This window comes from Amphiura filiformis, chromosome 19 (assembly GCF_039555335.1).
Source record: "Amphiura filiformis chromosome 19, Afil_fr2py, whole genome shotgun sequence".
Classification (NCBI taxonomy): Eukaryota; Metazoa; Echinodermata; class Ophiuroidea; order Amphilepidida; family Amphiuridae; genus Amphiura; species Amphiura filiformis.
In genome coordinates, this window is record NC_092646.1 from 53,239,030 (window position 1) to 53,266,194 (window position 27,165).

Consider the following 27,165-nt stretch of genomic DNA (forward strand, 5'->3'; position numbering starts at 1 on the left):
TCAATTGAAAATAGTTCTTTAATTTTTATTGTATTTACAATTCTCAATATGCAAATTTATGTACATTTTTGTCAATAATTGCAATAATTTTATATCTCAAGTGTGCTTTGTCAAACTGGAGTAGAAAAATAATAAACATGTATTTACTTTGATGTGATCATTCTGTCCTTTTCTGCTTGAGGTTAGTTCTCAACTGATTTTCTGAAAGGATCAGCTTTGTTCTTCGGATGTATCAATGACAGCCTACAACACCCTTTATTATGGTCTCCAAAATCCACAGTTCTCAGGTGATAGCAGATTTCGGAAATCACAGGAAAGGATGCTTTCTTGTGTGCTTTTATGTCATCAAACATTCGTTATAACTTTAAAATTACTGGAAATAAATTTAATTGAGATTAAATTAAATAACATAGATATGTTACATCGAATATTTTATGTGAAATAAAAAGTCTGTAGAGTCACTAAGTCAATTATGCTGCAATATCAAGTGTCATTTACATCTGAACTGTTTAACTTGCAGTGCAGTGATACAGCTCTGTTCCAACTCCACTGACACCTCAAGAATAGTGCACTGCAGATCTGTCGCATAACGCTTTTTCAATGGGAAATGAACTTTGCTGCTTGGATGATGTCACAATTAGGTTAGCGGTTATTCCGTATTGAAAGGTGTGTTCCAACGGATCTGCACTCGAGTGGCCTCCCTCATGCATAGTCATGGGTAGGATTAGGCCAATGTTAATGGAGGGGCATGAAAACTTGGTAGCACTACTGCAGCCCTTTGATTTAGTGAAATGCTGATCTAATTGAATGCATCCACGGAAATTAATGAGGTGTCACAGGAGCTGGATAATAACAGTGGATGAAAAATACTAGTTTCTATCCATGTTGCTGCTTTGACATAGTTTTAAATAAAGTACCGTATTTCCTCTATTACTATCCCCCAGAGTGTGAAATTTTCAAAAAAGGAGGGGTTATTAAAGATCATTTTTAGAATGATGATTCCCATTACAATCTTAAAAGTCATGTCATGGTGAAGTGATGAACTATGAACTTGGGATCAATGACTTACGATGTCTCTTTCATCAATCACCAACACCATTACTGATCGTGTGTGCACCATGATTAACTTACTACACAAGATAGTATATAATTTTATTTGTTTCAGGGGAAAATTACAGGGGTGCTTATTTAATTAAAATTGCCAAAAAAGACTGCAAAGGCATTTATTAGAGGATCGAGGGGCATTTTTAAATAGAAAATAGAGGAAATATGTTCTACAATCTCTACAGCTTGGGTTAGGCAACAACAATAACAACTGGTAGCAACCAATCGGGACACAATAGCTGCATGCCCGTCTAATAGTTTGCCTGATTAGTACAGGTTTTCTTGAAAACATGGACAGTTTTGAAATTCTTGATCTATTCAGCTACCGGAGCCTACACAATCAAGTGGATCTGCTTGGCAGAAGAAGATGATAAGTTGTCATGCACCAGCCTGGTATGGCAGTATGTCAGAAATTATTCATTACAAGAAACTCGCTTCGTCATTGGTGATTACAACAGGACAAGCAGTGTCTCCGCCATGTTGCAGAAACTCAACTGGTCATCTCTTCAGAACCGACGTCTGCATAGCCGCCGGATAATGATCTACAAGATTCGCTACAACTTGGTTGACATTATCTGACTCATCTATCATCAGCCACCAGAGGACACAGCTCCCGCTTCTTCGTTCCTCAAACCAGCTCTTCTGTGTACTCCTTCTCCCCACGAACCATCCGGGACTGGAACAACCTTCCAGAAGATACAGCTGGGTACCTATCCCTTGATGCCTTAAGCTTCAAGTCAGCGGTGAGGGATCATCCACAGAAGTAGCTCTTCCTTTCATCTGGTTTTTACTTGCACTTGTATAATGTATTATTTTGCACCAGTCTTCAATTCCTGTCGTCTATGAGCCGACACATGCACACAAACACAGTGAATCTATCGTCGCACATGCGATGTTTGCACTTTAAAGGAAGAAAAAGAAGAACTTGTGCTTCATGCCAACGTCGCTTAAGACTCTATCTTGGTCCACAGATCTCATGATCTCAGCTAGAAGTTGCTAATCCATACAATATATCAATCAATCCTTGGTTCCGCTCACTTGAATCTTCAGCGCCACTTAGTTTTACTTCTGCAGAGTTGCATGGCCGCTTGACACACGCAGAGTTCCTTCAAAGTACACCCGTTCATCTGAAATCAAGAAATTTGGAATTGTCAAATACTTTACTATCCAAATCTATCTATCTAAACCAGACCTTCATTATTCTTTATCCCAATGAGATCCCAAATAAATATGGTATCACTCCAACAAGTTGGAGTACAAATAGTGGGAAATCATTGATGCACATAATGGAGGTCAAAGTTCACATTGCACCTACTTCATTTCTTTGTGCAACAAAATGGTATTACTCTTACTCAACCCAATTTTGTGAGTTTTCTTCTCATCAAATATATACTCGTAGGATTGAAATTTTCAAGTATCATTTCAAGTATCATTGATTACGTTTGACACCTCATATTTTTCCATAATTGCATACTACATCATTTGATGCATGCACAAATAGATTTACCTACAGAGTATCCCAAGAGTAAGTTTACCAAGGCTCTAGTAACCAATAATTGAAGGGGACCCGAATAAAACATGCAAGATTTTTTTTGCGGAGGAGCTAACCTTAAAGAGATAATTATGAATAATATTATGTAGAACATACATTTAGAGAACAAATCAAAAGATCGATGACGTCCTATAGACGAAACTAGTTTCGTTTAGGGGAAGGGGGTACAAATACGGTGACATCCCGATATTTTTAAGGTCCGCTATCTCTAAGGTTCGCTATCTCTAAGGTTCGCTATCACTAACGTGTAAAGTCTATGGAGATCAGAATCCCGCTATCTCTAATAGAGAAAAGGGTTCGCTATAACTAAAAAAAGGTCCGCTACTTCTAAGGTTCGATAACACTAATTTAGAATAAGGTTTGCTAGTTCTAAGGTTCGATATCACTAATTATAAATAAGGTTCGCTATCACTAATTTAAAATAAGGTTCGCTATCACTAATTTTGAATAAGGTCCGCTATCACTAATTTATTGAAGGTTCGCTATCTCTAAGGTTCAAGTTATCACTAATTCCAATAAAGGTCCGCTATACCTAAGGTTCGCTATCACTAATTTTGTTTCAGGTTCGCTATCCTAATTAATTAAGGTTCGCTATCTCTAAGGTCCGTTATCACTAATTTCGATTAAGGTTCGCTATACCTAAGGTTCAAGTTATCACTAATCTTAAATAAGGTCCACTATCTCTAATTTTAAATAAGGTCCGCTATCTCTAATTTCAAATAAGGTCCGCTATCTCTAATTTTAAATAAGGACCGCTATAGCTAACCTTATTTGAAATTAGAGATAGCTTAACCTTATTTAAAATTAGAGATAGCTTAACCTTATTTAAAATTAGAGATAGCGAACCTTATTTGAAATTAGTGATAGCGAACCTTAGAGATAGCGAACCTTAGAGATAGCGAACCTTATAGATAGGGGGACCTTATTTTAAATTAGTGATAGCGAACCTTAGAGATAGTGAACCTTCAATAAATTAGTGATAGCGGACCTTATTTAAAATTAGAGATAGCGAACCTTATTTAAAATTAGTGATATCGAACCTTAGAAATACCGAACCTTATTCAAAATTAGTGATATCGAACCTTAGGTATAGCGTAACCTTTTTCGTAATTAGTGATAACGAACCTTAGAGATAGCGTAACCTTAGCGATAGCGTAACCTTAGAGATAGCGTAACCGTAACCTTATATACCACAAATACCGATTACGTTTGTACAAAAACATCGGTCTGAAGAATGCATCATTATTATTATTATGTCAAAAGTTTCAACATTTCTTTATTACGCTTTCTGGCAGGGAGGGAGGGGTCGGCTGAGAAACGAAACTAGTTACGTTTATAGGACGTCATCGATCTTTTGGTTTGTTCCCTTAGTGATATAAGATCCCAAATTAGATTCATCACATTCAGGTATACTATAAACAGCTTTATTCTGTAAACTGAATTCTCTTCACACAGGCTGTGTGAACTATAGAGGGCTATGGGCCTGACATTAAATGATAAAACTGGAAACTGGAGAATAACTAAGAAAATCACTCAATTTAATAAAATTCAAGTAAACAACATGGGGATGAGCAAGTTCTTTATCATTATTCATTACATCAAGGTAACAGAACACATGACTTGCAGAATGACAGCTATCAACCCTAATGCTATAAAATCTTACAAAGAACCCCACTGCATGTGAATGCACGCATGCCACGTGATGCCATTGCGCAAGTCATATACACACCAAATCGCTGGCCGGCCAGCCAAACCCCTGTGGCACGAGGTTGGTGATCATGTGCATGGCACCCGATAGCTCCCAGGGTCAATTCCCAGGGTACCAAGCGAAATCTTTGGTCATCTTCTCTCCTTTTTTGTTCCTTCTCTGCCTTCTGATAGCAAAAAAACATGGTCTGCGTCAAAGGAGCATGCGAAGGATAGAAGACCTCTTCACCTGCATAATGCAACATGTGGTGCGAGCAGCAAGAAGGGCAATAGAAAGATTGAGGCAGCTGTTTCATGCGCGTGTTGCATCATGCCATGTGTGCTTGTATAAGCACTTTGAGTGAATGCTTTCGATATGGAAGAAAGACCCCTTCACACAGATGCAAGATGCCAGAATATAAATCTTGTTGAATTTCAACTTTCCCTTTAACCATGCAAGTCCTTAAAGGGGGTAACCCTATCGGCTTAGGATATGGATTCTCTTCAAACTTACATACAATGTCAAATATTGTCCCCTTTATCCATGTGAGAAAACGGGAACAATTTCAGCATAAATGTGAATAATTAGCATATTAGCAAGCCAATACACTGGTACGCGTGAATTGCATTCTGGTCAGGCATCCCGAAACAACGGCCGAGTGCATGTCCCGGTGGAAACAGGAAGTGTTCGCTTTGGCACTGATAACCGGCTCGCCCCTGTACACTTTTATACCCTCTATTCATACTGATTAATCTTAAAAAGACATTACATACCACTGCGCTCATTATCATTCTTGACAAGATAGCCCATGCTGTATTTACTTCGCTTAATTATTTCTTTATTTTTAGCTATATCATGCACATTTTCACATATTTATGATTTTTCTTTGTTTTATTTTTTAACTAATTTTTTAATGGGGGGAGGTGCTCTCATAATTTTTTTCATATTCCTTGTATCATGCTTGACAATATAGGTCATGTTTCCTTATTTATTTCGCCTCTTATGTATTTCTTTATTTTTGTTTTTTGTTTTATATCATTATAGCGCCATCTATAGTTTGACATTAGGGGGCCTATTTGATGTATTTTTGCGGACGAATTGGTACTGGGGTGAAGTCTTCCGAATCTATTCCGATTTCATTGTAAGACTACCCAAAACTCCTGTGTCGTGTAAAATGCGACCAACTGGTAGCCTGTAACAAGGTGGTTTTTTCAAGATTTCTTCGGAAATACATTGATTTGAAGCGTCAAATTGCAGGATGGTAATGAGAAAAATATGATTCATTTTATGATATCAAAAACTCATCAACAATGAGAAAAATCGGGGGGATGATGCTGTTGATCGGGTTACGGACCTTTAAATGATCCAATATAATATGATATGATCAATGTTTACAACAATACACAAAGGATATTTGAAATCTTTCCTCCCTTTCAATATTTTGTTGGTTCAAGTGTTTACTATCTTTCTGGTAAACTTACTGTTGGGACAACTTTTGAATGCCTGTAGTAGTTCAACTATAATTCAGAGTGCCTACTTGTGTTAAAAGAGCCTCTGCTGGGACTCGCACCAGGGTGCTCCACTAAATGTAGGTTGTTCTCATCACTCTGTCCAAGAGTACGAGTCAGAGTGTGTCCATCAGGCCAACTGATTGTCATTTCCACTGGATGACCAGTCTCACCAAGCCCAAAGTGTGCCACTGGCTCCATCTGACATAGATACCCAGAACCTGCATCAATGACCCGGCTGTGAATGGTATTATCATCCATCTTGACTGACACCAAGGCGCCTCTTGCTGGTGCCCCGTGAAGTGATTATGGCATCACACGTAGGTGACGTGTGGAAGCGGTGGGTACTTTGAAGACTGATAGAGGTTGGGTACCAGATTCTCCATGTGAGAGGATTACCTCTAGGATGCCATCTCCATCAAAATCACCTGTTGCACCGCCTATTGTAAAATAAGCATATGGAAAGGCAAGATGATTACAATCAATACTAAATCCTACAAGTTCTTCACAACTAATAGTCAGGGAGTGAAAGCAGTTTAGGTAGAATTAATTCCTCAATCGACGATTTTTGTACCAGCGGGTGTAGAATATATTGTGGTATTGTATAACAAAAATCAACTAAAATCTACTTTGGGCAAAAAAAATTACAAGCCTTAGAAAATTGCACTTATTCTAACTTTGAGCAAGTTTAATTCAAGAGGTAAATAGAAAACACTTTTATGAAGCGTGGTCGATCGGCTATCGCGACGGCATTACGCGCTGATACATGAGCGTCAAATTGCGTATATTACGATACACCGTGTTCGCGCTAACTCGCATTTTATTATAATTATCCTTCCGCACACACGGTTCGCATCATTGATTGCATATTTTGCCATTCATTGACGGCGGACTGTTCATGTCTGTTTGCCAATGAAATGCGGATTATTAATTGGGATCTTCAGCATATAACTGCTTTCAAGATACTTCAAAGGTTTCGTATTTAGTATAAGTCTAAATAATTATATTATGCCCCTACGCTGCCTGCTATAATAGCCCACTAGGTCTAGGCCTATTATTAAAAAAACAAACAAACAAAAACCAAAACCAACAAAAAAAACCACCAAAAACATGTCTCTCGCCCTCGGCTCTATAGTCCGGTTTTAAAAACAAAAAAGAGGAAGAGTTGCTTTTTATCTCTTAATGAATAATCGCAAAATTGGTGCAAATACAAATAAACTTAGGGCTGTTTTAGCGTATATAATAATCTATTGGCCTAATGTCTGGGAAAAAAAGACAAGGGCTTAGTTATTTTTGTTGTTCTGAGAGGTAGGCCCCGGGAGTAGGGCCCTTTAAGTTAGGCTAGGCCTATATGTGATCACAAAACCTTCCATGATGTTTGGTTCTTTTAAGTGGATCGTAGGCCCCCGGGCATAGGCCTATACCTATAGGCCCTACATACGGTGTGTCCCGATTGACCACATTTTCCCTCGTGAAGCATGAAGTGCCCAGATGGTGAAAGTCTAGGAGAAGTAGGCCTAGAGTAGAAAATGGATTTGTCAATCATAAGAATCTAAACGTTTTTTACTTCAACCTTGCAGAAAAAAAATCTATTAAAGTTATATAGGCCTAACCTAACAGTGGAAGTCCCAGGATCAAACCTTGTCAGCCATGAAAGATCATTTCTACCATCTACAGCCCAATTATGGAATTCTCTACCTGTCATAATTCCAGTCATTAGATCGAGGGCCAGCTTTAGCAGGGAGCTTAATCGCTTTCTGGGTGCATCTTCGTCAGCAGCTTCTAAATGATTTATTTGTCTCTGCTGTTAATGCCCAGTTATGCCATGTCGGAAAAAAAATCAAAATGTCAAATTTGCAAAAAACTGCCATTGCCGATCTATGTGCAAAAGAAAATATATCAAAGCTTAAGGATCATCCCATAACCATGCCCAGTTTCATTGCTCTATCTATTTGCAGGGAAATAATTAGAAGAGATTTCCGAGAGGCTTTTTCGCACGTATTTCATTGGGAAGCATAATGGTGGTGTGCCCCCCTTCTAATGATAATCCGCCATCGATTGTCAGTGACTCAATTTCATGGAGCGATAACATTTCAATCAAATCTATATAATAGGGCCTAATAGGCTCCCGCGATATCACATGTGTAAAAGCGTGTGCCAGCAGGTATGCAATGACATGACGTATAGGCCTATAGTCCTATATTATTAGGCCGTCAGTTACATATATTAGGAAAATAAAAACACGATAAATCTATACTGCATTAGCAAAATAATTGCATAATAGGCTTTTATACCAACCAGTTATAACTCATTTAATTAGTATGCCTAAACCATCGGACCAAATGGGTTGTAGACGGTGGCGTGTGCCCCTCTGCCGCTCGTCATGGCCGCCGGTTTATGATGTAAGGCCGTCGGTAGACGGAAGGCGTTGGTGAAAAAAACTGGGTTAACAATAGATTATTTTTTACCCAGAGTGACAGAAAAAAGGGGAGAATACCGCCTATTGTCCATTTTATTATCCTTTTATTTATTTATTTATTTTTTTGCTCTTCACTTTTTCAAACCATGCAAAAATTTTTGAGTCAACAAATAACAACTTCCGTCGGCAAAAAATATTTCCGTCGGTACATTTACAAGTTGTGCCCCAAAAAAAAAAAAACATCACTTACTCTCCCCTCTCGCCTGTCAAAATCGCTTGCTTCCCTCTCGGCCCGCAAAAACCTTTTCCCCGCCCCTTGCACATGCCAAATTTTTGGGATCCCAATATGCAAACCTTATATGATCTTGTCCCCCCCTCCCAATTACACCCTCCTCCAGGGCTCATAATTATTGTACAGGTCTAGATAACTATTAATTTCCGTTGTAGGCTTCTTGCAATGTCTGATATAGTCTGGCCTAGTACCAATTAGGCCCATAGGTTAAATTAATTGGTGAACGACATCAAAGTATTTTATACATCAAATGTATTACCTAGGGCCTAAATATTTATTCTTTCATATCTATTCAACAAATGGGGACATCTTAATTCATGTATGACGAACAGATAATAAAAATTCCTTTAAAAGGAATAGGGTGGGCAAATGAAAATTGTCAAGAGAAATGAAAGAATGAGTAAGTCAAGTTCACAATTAAAATAGGGAAAATATGACACAACATCGATTTCCAATAGGGGAATAACACAAACGTATAAACAAAGTTAAAAGAGTTTTTAACTTTATACGCTTAAACGCTTGTTATTCCCCCATTGAGGAGGTTGTGTCATATTTTCCCTGATTTAAATCTGATCTATCGCTTATCCTTTGTTCTCTGCTGGTCAGTTGGAACAGATTTTCCCTGTTTTTATATTAACCCTTCACATCATAACACAATACGTTTTATGTTAACATTTTATATAAAACATGGTTATAAAACTTTTGTAGATAATAGTTATTTAAAACATTTTCGTAATCATACCTAGGTTTTTTTATCATCAGATAGAAAGACTTCTGCTCATCTTCTCTGGTGAGACAACAGGGCTGGGGTATCTTTCCATATCAAAGTTTAAAAATCTGTCATATCAATTTCCTCAATATGTTGTATTGCAACTTATGAGGGAAATGTTTGATTTTACAATATTTCGATATTATTTTTTAACTTTGTAACTTTATTATGATTAACATAACTGTATTTCAAAGTGTCAAACTATATCATTATTTTGTCCCAACAAAAATAATCCAGGGAATAAAATATTCATTCATTATGTTTATTTATTTCATTCAACCTGGGCCATTTCTACTGGTGCACATGCATTCTAATAATTTGTCTATAATACCTTATACAAGCATCAGCAAACACTATTTGTCACAAGATTTGAAAAGTAAATAGCCTATGTACACACTGAACACAAGGTACATACAAGCTGTATTTAAGTACATGCCAAAGCTGTCAGTATAAAATGATATATATGACCTTCACGATGCTATTAATTTAGCCCAAAGATTAGGAAAACTAGCAAAACTGGTGAACTGGTACTGTTCAAATAAAAACATCTGCAAATCTTGCTGCAATTTCCAAATAGTATTTCTATTACTTAAATAATTATTTTTGTTATTTCTTTTAATACAAACACATTACTGCCTATGACGACTTTATCGTATTACTTACATATCAAAATCAAGTAATAATTACAAAACTCTGGCCAGTAAACTATCACCTCTGTGGGTGTTTGGGATATAACCGAACGTAATATTTTCTCAACACTGCGGCATGTGAAAAAGTAGGTCAATAGTCAGAGAATACAGGGTGGGTGCGGCACGCCGCACCCAAAAAAAAAGTTGCAAGAACTTCAAACGCGATTAGGGCCTATCTCAAAATGGCCATTTTGTGATACGCCACTATTTCATCCGAAGCGACAAATTATTATTGCACAAGGTGGCGATCAATTAGACACCAACCGTATGCGTGTGATGTGTTCGTGACGCTCTGGTTTTGCGCAGTATGCAAGCCAACACGCTCACTTGTTGCGCTGTAACGCAATTACAAAACAGTAAGCGAGACGCGCTAACCATGTTTGCGTAAATGCGGCTCAAAAGTCGGAAACGTTTGTGATTTGTATATTTTTGCTGTAAAATAGTGATTTTCAAATGCCTGTAGATTTTTTTGCCCATGGTGGATTTTGGTCGATTTTGGATATGTGATAGAATAATTGCAGCCACGTCTACCAGTACAAAAATTGTCGATTGAGGAATTAATTCCAGCAGACAGCCTTCCCAGAGCTCTCTCTCCCTCACTATAAACCACTGGAGCCTAAGCTCCGGGAGGGCATGGGATGACCGTCATTTGAGTTGTAGAGCTGTTCCATTGTATGAGCTTTCCATCTTTACAAAGGAAAAGTAATTCAAATCATGCAATATTGTATTTCATATAGGTGTGGCCTTTTAGCTTGTCAATTTAGAGGACTGAAGTTGGGCCCCTTCACATGAACTTCACCCCAAACAAATATCCTCTCTGTATGTATAATATATGCCACTGTAATCATTTACAACTTACTATATAGTTGCAAATTCAGACACTTACACGTAACAAAACAAGAAGGTGGTTTATGGGTGTTTATATATTATGGGATTTGTAGAGCATGGCCTGTAACTCCAATCTCAAATCACTGAAATTTTTACACTGAAAATGACAGGGTATCACTGAAAAACATCAGAACAAAAGAAAATGCAACACTGAAATTGAGTGGCATATCAAGTGGCCATTGTCTGCTATAGACCCTATCGAATAATCTCAACCAGAACGGTATAACAATTGATAGTCATATTGGTTCTAAGGTCTATGTGACAGGTTCTCAAGTATTTTCTTGGAACCCATGTTAGATCCAGGGTTCCTGAAGGTAAATCCTACTGGGATTATAATTGTAAGTATAAATATACCCCTAGCGGAATAAGATTTGTATTCACACACACCCCTAGCGGAACCATATTTTTATCAAAATCAAACTCGCCAGGAGTTTTGGTGAAAGTACCCCCCAATAAGACCAAGTGCACAAATATGACAATTATTCTACCAGAAATGACTTTTGAAAGTCAAAAAGTCACACTTTGTTCTATTTTTTAAATAAAAAACATGATATGTGGGCATGGAATCAGAAGTCCCTCTTGGAGACTAGAAAAAGTGAATTTAATATCCCTAGCCGGACTAGAAGAGACATGATACAGAGAGTCATTAAAAAAAAATTGATACCCTAGTGGTAGTCTAGCGCTAGTCTTGCTTTTTTCGAATCGAGCATGGGAAACTGGCCAGAATCCCAAATACCCCCGCCCCCGGCCAGATTGTGTCACACATCTGTGTATACATACCGGTTCCATATCCATGAGGTTCTAAAGCATCCCCTATCTGCAGAGGCTGGATGTCAACATCATTCCCAGAGGGCACCACCTTATAAAGACTGTTGGGCTGGGGACCTCTGTAGAAGATGTTATTCATGAGTACTTCAAGGACACCATCATTGTCAAAGTCTGCAGCAATGACTGTCCTGATGGCTGATGGCGTGGAAAAGGGCATGTTTGCAACATTCTGAAAGCGGGAGAATAGATGAAACCAGTTACAATATCATAGGGGCCATGTGTGAAAACAATTATTAAAGTGGGTGTGAGTGGGTAACGGAAACATTCAGGATAGATCAAAAAAGTAAGTTCAATTTGATACATTTGTCATTGCAATTGTACTTCAAAAATTAAAGGTCCTCCAGCGTGACTGTTGGAGCATCAATTCAGCGCCCACTTTCTTTATACAGCACCCCCTCTGAACGATTCTTGCATGGATAATCATACTCACAACGCTCTCATACAGGGGAACCCAAAACCAAAAATAGGCCTAGAAGACTTGGTCTTCCAAGGGGAAATGGGAGGAGGGCAGTGCATAAGTTGGGAGAGTGGAAAATGCGACCGTGAGAGACCAAACAAGTAATGAACAATTTAGATAAATGACTGACAACATATTTATGAGCAGGAATTTTTTGAAGTTGGTCCAAATAATGTTCAAAAACTGTGGATCTTTTAGTAAAATATGCAACACCAGTGCATTATCGGTTCCATGTAAGTGGATAAACAAATCATATGCCTTAATCCAATTCCATAACTTAAGTGTTTATATGAATTTTTTTAAGCAACTGAACAAACAAACAAACAAATATATTGTAATTTCCTATAAATCCAATGCAAGGCTGAGATCACCCACCTCAAACTGTCCATTCTCCCTCTGTAAGAACAGCCTATGATATCCCATCCAGTTTCCATATACAATGTCCATGTTGCCATCCAGGTTGAAGTCTCCTAGTGCTACTCCTCTACCATGGCTCCTTGAATCACTAATACCTGTAGGACATCAGATTCATTGAGAATATTGAGGTGTGAGGCACAGCAATATATGCTGTCCACTCTGCACCTGTGACCAGTACAAAAGCCAACCAGCAAGTTAAGTTACTTCCCCCATCTGATGCTGGCCACCCTGATGTTAAAGATTTTAAGGCCTTTTTGTACTTTTTAGCCCAGTTTTCCCCCTTGAAATATGCCTTGCTCCCTTACCCATCCTCTAAAATGTCCTGGCTACGCCACTGCCTGTGACCTCAATTTTTTTAAATGCATCTTGATATCTATCGCATAAATGCAAAGGCATGGTGTTAGACAATTTAACAAGCACAACAGGCAAGCATATAATATGTCTGAAAAGTTGACAGCCCTGACTACCAGGGTTTTCTTAAACGCACAAATAGCACATATAAATGTGTTCAAATATTCCATGATTTGATATAGAAATACCCATCACCTGGGGAAGATGGGGTCTACATCATGCCTTCATGTAAGAATTTAATTGAATCATTTGAACGTTGCCAAAAAGATGAATAGCTAGAGGGAGGTATGGGGTTGAGAAAGTACTTACTAATAATAGTTACTTATGAAAAATATTTTGGTCTTTACTCCCCCACCCCCCCCCACCCAGTGAAATTTAGACTCATTGTTAAAAAAGTCTTCAAAAATAAAAAATTAAACACTCCCTGCACAATATACCTTTTCAGCAAAATGCCGCCTACCTTTCTCTGCAGCCACATCTGTAAAGGTTCCATCTCTGTTATTCCTGAAGAGAAAGTTGGGTCCACCCTCATTGTCAAAGAACATGTCAGAATAGCCTTCCTGGTTCAGGATTGGACCTACTGTGATGCCCCGCCCTCCTTGTTGGATAAGAAAAAGACAAACAGGGCCTATATGTGTTGATTATATTGTTTTAAAAATTGTTACTAAAATACCTAGATAGGAAGGAATCTTCATTTTATGGAACTTTTCTTTCATATATCTATAAATATTCAGTAGTGTGATAGGCAATGCATAGATTTTATAACAATAACTTAATTCAACTGATTGATTGAGAGTATGGTGGTTCAATATTAACCATGGAAATAGTAGATGAGGAGGAATTACAACAAAATCAATCGCTTCTGAATAATCCCTCTTATCTATATTCATTACAAAGGAAGAGGATTCAACAAAGTCCCATTTGAAGACATTGTCGCCATCAGCGTGATCTGGTAGCAATGTAGCAGAACTGAAAATTCATAGCCAAAAATCTTTGTGAACAAACAAATTTTGCACTGGTTGTTTTGACTTTGGTTAATAAAGCGCACTTTTAACGTTCATTTAGACTGGATTCTATAAACATTTGCAACAAGTTTCTGCATTTTCAGATGCAGATAAGTCAAAACAATACAAATATTGGGAAATTAAATCAAAATAATTATGTTGCATTTTCAACTGAAGGCACTTTAAAAAGTTTTACATTTTAATTAAATTTAAATGTCAAGGTATATAACTATTATTAAAATGTAAAGGTATATAACAAGTTATTCTGGAAAACGGAAACAGATTCTATCATAAGACAAATGGAAATTCAATTGTATCAAATTGCCTGCATATGTGCCCCAGACTGCACCCATAGGTAAATTTGCCCCTAAATGTTATGACTTTCTACTTCCAATTTTGGTAATGCATGTTTTTTGGCTCTTTTTTTCAATAAATTCGTAAAATAGTGAACTTTTTCTTTTATTTCCAGTTAGTGCTAAATGAATGATTAGGATTTTGAGCTTTGTTTAATTTAGTAGGACTTGATAATATTTTTTAATCCCAAAAATTAGGTGCTGTATTTTTATAACCAATCAAATCAAAAAGTGACACACACAACCCCATCCCAAACCATTTGCTTACCTGTTGGCATATCAATCCCTGCTTCAACAGCTACATTTTTCAGAACAATTCTGCCGCTATTCACATTGTTGCTGTCATGTTCTTCGTCCATTTCTAGCAAACCAAACTGGCCATCTGGACCTAAGGCCAAATAAACAATAAAATATTCATCAATCTCCTTGATAGAGTAACATTCAGAACACCGGTTTAAAGAAGGGGTGCTTTTTCACACTGACTCCATAAGTTTTGAAAAAGTGCTCAATTGTCATTGTCAACAAAATTGGTAAAAACAAAAACACAGGAAATTGGTCGCAAAAATGTAACCAAACTTTAGCCAAAGCTTGTGGCCAGTGTGCTGGGGGTTATACGTACCATAAGCATATGTGGCCAGTGTGCTGGGGGTTATACGTACCATAATCATATGTGCCCAGTGTGCTGGGGTTATACATACCATAAGCATATGTGGCCAGTGTGCTGGGGTTATACGTGCACCATAAGCATATGTGGCCAGTGTGTTGGGGGTTATACATACCATAAGCATATGTGGCCAGTGTGTTGGGGGTTATACATACCATAAGCATATGTGGCCAGTGTGTTGGGGGTTATACGTACCATAAGCATATGTGGCCAGTGTGCTGGGGTTATACATACCATAAGCATATGTGGCCAGTGTGTTGGGGGTTATACATACCATAAGCATATGTGGCCAGTGTGCTGGGGGTTATACATACCATAAGCATATGTGGCCAGTGTGCTGGGGGTTATACGTACCACAACCATATGTGGCCAGTGTGCTGGGGTTATACATACCATAAGCATATGTGGCCAGTGTGCTGGGGTTATACGCACCATAAGCATATGTGGCCAGTGTGTTGGGGGTTATACATACCATAAGCATATGTGGCCAGTGTGTTGGGGGTTATATGTACCATAAGCATATGTGGCCAGTGTGCTGGGGGTTATACGTACCATAAGCATATGTGGCCAGTGTGCTGGGGGTTATACGTACCATAATCATATGTGCCCAGTGTGCTGGGGGTTATACATACCATAAGCATATGTGGCCAGTGTGCTGGGGGTTATACATACCATAAGCATATGTGGCCAGTGTGTTGGGGGTTATACATACCATAAGCATATGTGGCCAGTGTGTTGGGGGTTATACATACCATAAGCATATGTGGCCAGTGTGCTGGGGGTATACGTACCATAAGCATATGTGGCCAGTGTGCTGGGGTTATACATACCATAAGCATATGTGGCCAGTGTGTTGGGGGTTATACATACCATAAGCATATGTGGCCAGTGTGCTGGGGGTTATACATACCATAAGCATATGTGGCCAGTGTGCTGGGGGTTATACGTACCATAAGCATATGTGGCCAGTGTGCTGGGGGTTATACATACCATAAGCATATGTGGCCAGTGTGCTGGGGGTTATACGTACCATAAGCATATGTGGCCAGTGTGTTGGGGGTTATACATACCATAAGCATATGTGGCCAGTGTGCTGGGGGTTATACATACCATAAGCATATGTGGCCAGTGTGTTGGGGGTTATACATACCATAAGCATATGTGGCCAGTGTGTTGGGGGTTATATGTACCATAAGCATATGTGGCCAGTGTGTTGGGGGTTATACATACCATAAGCATATGTGGCCAGTGTGCTGGGCGTTATTCTGACCACAAGCATATGTGGCCAGTGTGCTGGGGGTTATACGTACCATAAGCATATGTGGCCAGTGTGTTGGGGGTTATACATACCATAAGCATATGTGGCCAGTGTGTTGGGGGTTATACATACCATAAGCATATGTGGCCAGTGTGCTGGGGGTTATACGTACCATAAGCATATGTGGCCAGTGTGCTGGGGGTTATACATACCATAAGCATATGTGGCCAGTGTGTTGGGGGTTATACATACCATAAGCATATGTGGCCAGTGTGCTGGGGGTTATACATACCATAAGCATATGTGGCCAGTGTGCTGGGGGTTATACGTACCATAAGCATATGTGGCCAGTGTGCTGGGGGTTATACATACCATAAGCATATGTGGCCAGTGTGTTGGGGGTTATACATACCATAAGCATATGTGGCCAGTGTGCTGGGGGGTTATACGTACCATAAGCATATGTGGCCAGTGTGCTGGGGGTTATACGTACCATAAGCATATGTGGCCAGTGTGTTGGGGGTTATACATACCATAAGCATATGTGGCCAGTGTGCTGGGGGTTATACATACCATAAGCATATGTGGCCAGTGTGTTGGGGGTTATACATACCATAAGCATATGTGGCCAGTGTGTTGGGGGTTATATGTACCATAAGCATATGTGGCCAGTGTGTTGGGGGTTATACATACCATAAGCATATGTGGCCAGTGTGCTGGGGGTTATACATACCATAAGCATATGTGGCCAGTGTGCTGGGGGTTATACGTACCATAAGCATATGTGGCCAGTGTGTTGGGGGTTATACATACCATAAGCATATGTGGCCAGTGTGTTGGGGGTTATACATACCACAATAATATGTGGCCAGTGTGCTGGGGGTTATACGTACCATAAGCATATGTGGCCACCAGTGTGTTGGGGGTTATACATACCATAAGCATATGTGGCCAGTGTGCTGGGGGTTATACGTACCATAAGCATATGTGGCCAGTGTGCTGGGGGTTATACAACGTACCATAAGCATATGTGGCTAGTGTGCTGGGGGTTATACATACCATAAGCATATGTGCCCAGTGTGCTGGGGGTTATACGTACCATAAGCATATGTGGCCAGTGTGTTGGGGGTTATACATACCATAAGCATATGTGGCCAGTGTGCTGGGGGTTATACGTACCATAAGCATATGTGGCCAGTGTGTTGGGGTTATACATACCATAAGCATATGTGGCCAGTGTGCTGGGGGTTATACGTACCATAAGCATATGTGGCCAGTGTGCTGGGGGTTAGATGTACCATAAGCATATGTGGCCAGTGTGTTGGGGGTTATACATACCATAAGCATATGTGGCCAGTGTGCTGGGGGTTATACGTACCATAAGCATATGTGGCCAGTGTGTTGGGGGTTATACATACCATAAGCATATGTGGCCAGTGTGCTGGGGGGGTTATACGACGTACCATAAGCATATGTGGCTAGTGTGCTGGGGGTTATACATACCATAAGCATATGTGCCCAGTGTGCTGGGGGTTATACGTACCATAAGCATATGTGGCCAGTGTGTTGGGGGTTATACATACCATAAGCATATGTGGCCAGTGTGCTGGGGGTTATACCTACCATAAGCATATGTGGCCAGTGGGCTGGGGGGTATACCACTCGTACCATAAGCATATGTGGCTAGTGTGCTGGGGGTTATACATACCATAAGCATATGTGGCCAGTGTGCTGGGGGTTATACGTACCACAATAATATGTGGCCAGTGTGCTGGGGTTATACGTAACATAATCATATGTGGCCAGTGTGCGGGGGGGTTATACATACCATAAGCATATGTGGCCAGTGTGCTGGGGGTTATACTTACCATAAGCATTTGTGGCCAGTGTGCTGGGGGTTATACATACCATAAGCATATGTGGCCAGTGTGCTGGGGGTTATACGTACCATAAGCATATGTGGCCAGTGTGCTGGGGGTTATACGTACCATAAGCATATGTGGCCAGTGTGTTGGGGGTTATACATACCATAAGCATATGTGGCCAGTGTGCTGGGGGTTATACGTACCATAAGCATATGTGGCCAGTGTGCTGGGGGGTTATACGTACCATAAGCATATGTGGCCAGTGCAAAAGCATATTTGCCTGTTCCTTTCCTGTCCACACAAGCCACAGACCGGCCAGCATACATTGTAGCAGTTAGGTGTCTGTTGACATCATCACTGAATAGATCCACATAGGCACCATCCCTCATCTTGAAGAGTTTATCTCCATACGTTGCCTGACCACTGAATGCACCATTGGTGTTTAAGAAGTAGATCTCTTCCCATCCATCACCATCCAGGTCACATGCACACACTCCAATGGCATTGCCTGTGTAAAATGAGACGGTGTATATTGTTTGGAATAAACACTCCGGGGTGTTGCATTTTTCCAAAAAAGGGGGGGTATTAGAAACGATTTACGATTTTTTAGGGATTTACGATTACTACTACTACTGATGGCGGTGCCCATAGAAACGCATGGAAATTATATTTTTGCAGTAAATACAATGAAATTACATCTGTAAGTACATCATCAAGCAAGACTCTGATGAAATTAGTGAAATGCTACCATAATTAGGCAATAACTGGATGCAAGTTTGTCATAAATAGGTCTGCGTCTACCTCTACTTTGTTAGTTGATTCATGTGTCTTACCTCTCACGTCCCTGAGTGCTTCATAAGGTGTATCAGGAAGTGCTATATTCCTCAACCTCTGATGTATGTGATCATATTTAAGTACAAGATTTGGACCATGGTACCTATAGTTAAAAGCAAAATAATTATATTGCAGTTATTATTATACTCAAATCCTCACCCTCCCCCAAACACACACCAAAGGCATACCCAAAAACCTGAAAACATAGTGAGGTCTTACTGCGTGTTTCTACTGAGGGTAAAATTCCGGGCCATGCCGTGCCGTGCCGTGCCGGGTAACGAGCCCAGTAGAAACGACTTGGGGTAATCGGTTGCCGTGTCATGCCGGGTCATGTGTCGCCTTTCGTGATCCACCTCTTGAGGTGGATCATGCCGGATCAAAGCGTGTACATGTAATCTGCGCAGTAGAAACGAGCCGTGTCATCGGTTGCCGGGTCGAGGTCATGCGTGTTGCAAAAATAACGCGATTTATATTCTACTTGTATAGTCTAGCTAAGGCCTATGATGTAGTAGGTTCCTTCTTTCCGATATAATTTATATACACTGGACACATGTGTGACTCGCATGAACTTGATGAAGTAAAATGGACTAGGCCTACTTCTTTATAGTTAATGAGTTGGTTATATCTTTATAGTTAATGAGTTGGTTATATATGAGCTGTAAATTAATTATCAAAATAGCCAATTACTAGATCCACTGGTAAATTAATGCTATTTGGATTTTACGAAAATACTAAATTGTGATTTTAGGTCATATGCCATGAGCTGCCATCCGTAGACATTTAAATTTAGGATATAATTAACCGTCAAATCTGTTTTCCGTACTTCGGTTTACAGGAAAAAATGCCGTGCATCGTGCGAGACACGGCTTTCTGGTCTCAGTAGAAACAAGCTGGGTAACGGTGGCCGGATTATGATCGGTATTTTGTGCCCGGAAAATAGCGGGTCAAAAAGCCGTACGCTCAGTATAAACACGCTGTTAGAGTGGTTAACATGTGCCATACAAGGTTGATTTTGTATTTTTCAGAAATCAGGGAAGGGGGACTAAGTCATTCAAAGCCACTTGCACTGGACATGTCACCCTGCACATACATGCCCTGCAACAATATACTCCCATCTCCACCTTGTGATCAGGGGTGTGGCCAGCATTTTGGGTTGGGGGGCAAAATAAAATTTTTGAAGAAAAGATGATAAAAAAATCCTGGTTGCATCATTTTGACCTGGTGTTATTGGTGGGAAAACAGGTATTACCCCTTTTCTTTTCCTTCCCGATTTTCTCTTTCATTTTTTGTCAGGCGGGCACTATTCTCTTTTATTTTTTTTCAGGGGGAACTCTGCCTCCTATCTACGCCACTGATCATGATCAACTTCATCCCAACCTGTCTTGTGTTCATATGCTGCTATAGTCCACTTGGCTTCCTCGAGACAGCATATAGTAAAAGCGTGCACATTGACTCAAAGAACTGACATGTTTACATGCGCAAATAAAGTAATTGTGACAAAGTACTGACATCACTCTAGCTAAATGGTCAATAGCACCATGGGACTGCCACTTATACCCACCTCACCTACTCACCCCCTCACACCCCACATGCCTCCAAATGCAAACGAGGTTGTCTGAATCTGTACTCAATCGACATACCGAGGACATTTTCTGCCATTTTGTTTTTGTATTTTTGTTTGTATGAAATTTAACCTTGCAACCAGATGTTATATCTCCCGTATGATAGACAACGTATTTAGCGAATACATTAGACATGCAACTCCGGTCATTAGCAGACCTTCTTGAACTGAGGCCGGTCCCCCATTGCAAAGTGGTCCACAGTTTAAATGTGAAAAATGAGTGTGTGTCCTTGCAATGGCATGGGCTCTGGGGGGCCGCGCCCCGGGCTAAAGGGGCACCCACAATCAGCAGACCGGATACCCTTTCGACACGATAATACTTTGTTGTATGAAAGAAGTGGAAACCTTTTCCCACCATGCATAGAATTATACTCTTCATTAGGGTGCCCCTTTAACACAAAATTTTGAGCGCTTCACAAGCATTGCACATTTAAAATTGTCATTAGAAAGACCAATATTCAACTTGATTAGGTTATACCAAATTTGCATTTTGCGCGCCCACACCACTGTGTATTGCACATAAATTGTCATTTGAAAGACCACAATTCAACTTGATTAGGCTATACCAAATTTGCATACACATTTTGCACGCCCGTGCCACTGTGTATTCTTTCCTCTGGGTGCCACAACCCCTAGCTACGTCACTACAGCTAGTGACGAATCTTCAAAAGTAAAGACATTGGAGAAGATGAAAACATATTTTTTATTAACATGAAGTTATTCGGTAGGTCTATGGCTTTCAATACCAAAATTGATTAGCTCTGCGCCATGCACACGTAGCGACCGGGGGGGGGGGGGGGCAGAAGGGGTACGTGGCCTTGGGGGGCACTTAATTAGCCAATTCAGCGTAGATTCTGCACCCCCTCCACCCCAGCGATGAAAGTCAAAATCATTTGAAAGATCAATTTAAGACCAATATTCAACTTCATTATGATCAAAAATTATGTGCACATTTTCGCGCGCTCCGCTCCAAGAATTGGGAAGGGGTGCCATTATGTCCTACATGTCGGACTATGCATATCCTTGGTCAGAGGCACCCGATCTACTTTCGTCCCCGGGCACCCTGGCCCAAAGTTACGCCACTGTGTCCTTGTTTGCTGGCAAACACCTACACACCACCCCCGCTATACCTACCCTGCAACAATCCACTCCAACTGCCCATCGTGATCCACATCAGCCACTGCCACACCATAGTTCTTCTGTCTGGTGTTCACTCCAGCTAGCATCGTGTCACTGACATCATTAAACATACCCATAGTGGCTTCACTCACATGCAAGCTTGATATCATCCTAAGGCACAACGATGAAACAAGGAAGTTCATTCCTTTAAGGACCTGCATGTTTAATCTCAATCAATTGTTGCTGTGCTTTACTATGCTCTTCTCTGAACTTCCTGCACACCTTTGAATGTTGATGTCACCTTAGGGTTAAAGAAAACAATGCTATATTTGGGATATTATGATTTTATTCAACACAAATGTAAACAGCATAGCATTTATAGCATCTATGTAAGTTGAATTAAAACAACAACAAAAACCCTTTTACTGTTTATTTAGGAAGTCCTTGATATACAAACAGCTCCCACCCCTCCCCAAAAATACAAGCAAACACACAACTTTATTAAAATGTGAATGTGAGCAAAGTATTGCACATTATGTTACATTACCTCTAGCCAATAACAGTTTGCAGTTTTAAGATACTAGGATCAGTGATATTTTGCTATATCATCAATCATCAATTCACTAAAAATCATATCATTTGCATTCTTGTATTAAGAATGTCCATGCTAACATACATTTTTGTACCCTGTAAGTCGTGTAAGACCCAAAAGAACATAATGGTAAAATGTCACATCATTTTGGGAGACACTTGTAGCTACTCACAATTAAATTGAGCTACATATTTATCAACACTGTATTTTTTTTAAATTTTCCCAAATGTTTATAAGAAACAAAAAACCTATTAATGACCATTTGCCTAATCAATCACTACATATTTTAATATTTATCCGGTATCAATCTGTCAATTTAGAGGTTTTGGTATCAAATTGGAGCTAACAAGATGTTGTCCACAGCTGGGTCAATCAAATAGTCAAAACATACGCAGGTTTAGATTCATGACATGTCACACAAGTGGGGACTTTCTTTTTGTGTTGTGTTAAATTTGTTTTGGATAGGGTTTCTACCATTGCCAATTGCATTTTGTTAGGACATTGGTGGAAGTGGTCAGAGGAATAATTGGTCCTGTTTTTTAACCTGGGGCACCCTGGTGTTACATGGGTGTTTTAGGCAAATTCTCGGAAATACTCCAAATGTAAGAGGACTTCCCAAAATTTGATGTAGCATCATTTCCTGAGCATTTTGACACCTGTTTTACCAAAATTGGATGAAAATGTGTTTGTACAGGCCAAAAAACAATTTTTGAGGGGGGTCCGGAAATTCCTAATGTATTAAGATATGATCATTTCAATAACTATCAAGTCCAATTTTATGGCTCACTCTATAGATATGGGGTCAAGGAATCCATTCCCACTGTCAGAATTATGACGCATCACTCCTTTCTTGAGAAACGTTGTATTTTCACCCCCTCCTCCTAGACCTCCTCCACATCCTCCTCCTCCACATCTTCCATCCCTGACTAATTATGCGTAACGAACTGTAGCAATTAGCAGAAGTAAAATTATTTTTATTTTTCTACTGTGATTTAAAGCCTAATAACTAGCCATTAAAATAAGACCAATTTCAAGTTTGTCTTACAAAGCATTGTAATGATACATGCATACAAAGACCCGTCATGGGGTGCAAATGTAACAAATCCACCTTTTATTGGTGCTCACGTTAAAAAACATGAGGGCATCCCTGCCAGTGGCATAGCGTCATATGGGCACGGTGGTGGAGGTATGTACATGGGTAACGTGCCCCCCCCCCTCCCCATTGAGCGAAAATTTGGAAAATCCAATAGGAAAATTGCTGAAAAATGGCTTGTCCTTGTCCGGTGCCCCCCCCCCCCCACCCACCCACTGATCCTTGCTAATGTTTGTGGTTGCTGTTGTCTCATCCCTGGCCTCACACTGCAAGGTCTCATGTGGGGTATCTTGCTTTTAATAGTTACACAGGCACTTGTACTCACACCATGCTAAACCCCCAGCGTTGAATGCGCCGAGACTTGTGAAGCGGGTCCGTTGCAAATTTTGCGGTTCTTTTGTTTTTTGTGACATTAAAAATCTTTCGCATAGCCTCTGTGTGGGTGGGGGGTGTGTGCCAGTGTGTGAATGGAGTCGGCTATGCGCGCATGGATTCTGTTGATAACTTCCTGCATGCAGAAACACTAATACAGCTGGCAGAGTGTACCAGTCATAGCAGGGTGTAAAATTATACAAAAAAGTCAATGTTTATTCTCAAATATATTATGGTGTAAATATAAGGATTTGAATAATTTAACAATAATTTGAACCTAATAAAAATGAATATGACAGTTTATGAGTGATTTTTCATCATATTTGACTGTTGGATAAATATGGGTGCTGCAGCTTAGGAGCTAAGGCAATATGGTGCATTACTTTGAAATTGGTAATGGGTAAATTACACTGTGTACTATGTCTTGGAGCTTCCAAAAAAGGAAGGCTTTATTGGGACGACATGCACGCGTAGGGCGCAAAAATTTGGTATTTTTACATTATTTTCATCCATTCCGGATTAAAAGGTCTTTATTGTTATAATGTGCGCACATAGCGCGCACATTTTTTGTATTTTACACTATTTTGGTCCATGATCAGGCTGAAATTTGGAAGAATAGGGGTTCCTTGCCCCTTTTCTTTTCCTTTGTCCTCCTGATTTTTATGCCTCCACCGCGAGGCATACTGTTTTTGCAATGTCCAGGCTTCCGTGCTTCCGTCCGTCCGTCCGGATGCTGTATCTCGGGGATGGATGGGCGGATTGACCTCAAATTTTCAGGATAGGTGGGTCATGGTCAAAAACTCTGGCTACTTTTTTTTGGGTGGGGTTCAATGTCATATATATTGAGGTCAAAGGTCATTTGAGGTCAAATTTCTAAAAACTCATATGGGCATGAAACTTGGTGGGTACAGTCAACATTTAGAGCCAAATTTTGTGAAGGTCATTTCAGGGGTCATCCAGGGTCACCCAGGGGTCATCTAAGGTCAAATTACTAAATATTGTCTTATGGGCATGAAACTTGGTGGGTACAGTCAACATTTAGAGTCAAATTTTTGGAAGGTCATTCTGGGGTCATCCAGGGTCACCCAGGGGTCATCTAAGGTCAAATTAATAAAATTGGTCGTATGGGCATGAAACTTGGTAAGTGCAGTCAACATTTAGAGCCAAATTTTTGGAAGGTCATTTTCGGGTCATCCGGGGTCATTTTGGAAGGTCATTTTGGCAATTGGGGTCATCCGGGGTCACCCGAGGGTCATCTAAGGTCAAATTAATAAAATTGGTCGTATGGGCATGAAACTTGGTGGGTACAGTTAACATTTAGAGCCAAATTTTTGGCATGTCATTTTGGAATCATCCGGGGTCACCCAGGGGTCATCTGAGGTCACATTACTAAGAATGGATTTGTACACATTGAAATCGCCCCATGGTGGAGGCATCCCACTCAACGCCTTGTGTCCAAAACCGCGACGTTTCTAGTCTATTTCATTTTTTGTCAGAGGGCACTTTTTCTTTCCTTTTTTTTTGTCGGGAGGACTCCCCTGAGATCTGAGAGGACCAAAAATATGTAATATTTTCTGAAGTTGCTTAAAGATGGTTGATAAATCAGGGAAATATTGATCAAATATATCAAGAAAACTGAAAGATTTGACACTAACATTCCATATTCAATTTTGAGTTTCACTTCGGCTGCCCGCACACTTGAAGTCACCAAATAGTGATTTTCAAAATAACTAGGCTTATGCGGTATAGGGGAGAGCGGGGAGTGTTCGCCCTATTTTTTTCTGACCAGCCTAGTGATGTCAATTTTAAGGTTAGGGATGACCTGATTAGCCCATATGAAAGCCCTATGTCTTAGCTATATACGACCACAATCCCAGAACTATAGGCCTTACAATAGCAACAGGATAGAGCTAACAAAAAAATTTTGCAAAGTGGCAAACTTGCCCCATATTGGGGCAGGTTCGCCCATATGGTGGGGTACATGTAAGTTCATCCTAATCACAAAAAAGGTTTAAACATTGTGTAGTTACATATTTAATGCTAACATTTAGCAAGAGTATACAGGGCATTCATTCTCTTCTGGGGAATCACTAAATTTGTTGCAGGGGTCGGGTCAGGGTGAAATGTAGGGTCCAAAGTGAGCTTAAGCGTACCATGTTTACAACCGGGGCATTATGGATTAGGATATATAAACGGTGGTATGAGTAATACTGATACCACATCACTTAAAAAAAACATGCTTTTCAGTAGTTTTACCTTGTTTAATGGTATAATTATCAATATTTTGCATAATACGCTGATGGGGCAGGTCCGCCCTCCAGTTTGGGGTAAGTCCGCCCAGGAAAGATAGGGCGAACATGCCCCATCATCAAAAGGGGCGAACGTGCCCCTTGTGCACATTTTTGTATTTTCTTCGGGGTATGCAAAATACAAATCGAATAAGGAGTTTATAACTGCATTAAATCTTTAACAAATCCCATATGTTCCCAGTACAGATTTCCATTTAATAAAACCATCTGTATTTATGTATCAATGATATTATTAATGCAAAAGAAAAATTACGTTTTGGTGTAATTTTTTTGTTTTTGCTTCAGTTCGATGAACACGTCCCTGTATGTCGCGTAGCTAATATGAGAAGTTTATAATGACCTATATGTCACCTAATTTTGCCATCACCAAATTCCCCCGACAGCCGTAGTGCTGAGAAACAAGGGGTGAGCGAACCTGCCTCAAGGGCGAACACTCCCCGCTCTCCCCTATAATAAAGGTGGCCCCCACACAAAGGTGTGCAAATAACAAATGGTTGTAAATACAAATAATATGCAATATATGCAAATAAGCTCACCAGTCACCACTATTCACAATATGCATAACATACTATGATTCAAATCGGCGCACCAAAAAAGAGGTATTCTGTGCAAACTAAAAAATAGGGCAGCATCAATAACGAAAGTGTCATCTGTTTTTGCCCAGTTTTTTGCATTGTGAACTAGTGTTTCTCTAAATTTTTTGCTCCTAAGTGCTGGGAAGGCATCCCCACTAATTCCCGGGACCAGACTGAATTATAGTAGGCCTACATCTATACGTGTCCAGGTTACCGGTATACATGTCCTACCTGTGATGTGTTTGTACTAGGCACTAGGTACACGGTAATGTTCTTCACTGGTCAGTGCAGTCTGGGGAACGTGGTGTACATGGCGAATGCTATTGCTCAAAATCTCATTGACGATGCATGCATGGTCCCCGCTATCACAAATATACTTGTGAGCTCTTGTCCTTATACTTCCATTCAGAGATGAAATGCAATAGTGTGAGTTTTCTAGATATGCATACAAACAGAGATGCGAGCGAAACCAACCTGCACCAATACGTCGACCGTTTGTTTAAAACGTGAGCGTGAGAGTTACGAAACCACTCATCATGCATCAT

The 27,165-nt window shown here is 40.0% G+C and overlaps 1 protein-coding gene across 1 annotated transcript; it reads right to left on the reverse strand.

The window, feature by feature from the left end:
* LOC140141477 (cartilage acidic protein 1-like) lies at positions 1–27,165 on the reverse strand. Its single transcript, XM_072163355.1, is given in 10 exon segments — positions 1–2,231; positions 5,881–6,291; positions 11,689–11,905; positions 12,569–12,705; positions 13,422–13,559; positions 14,587–14,706; positions 18,350–18,613; positions 18,939–19,042; positions 21,695–22,002; positions 26,852–27,165. Coding segments are annotated over 9 exon segments (1,662 nt in total). The 5' UTR covers positions 21,901–22,002; positions 26,852–27,165; the 3' UTR covers positions 1–2,166.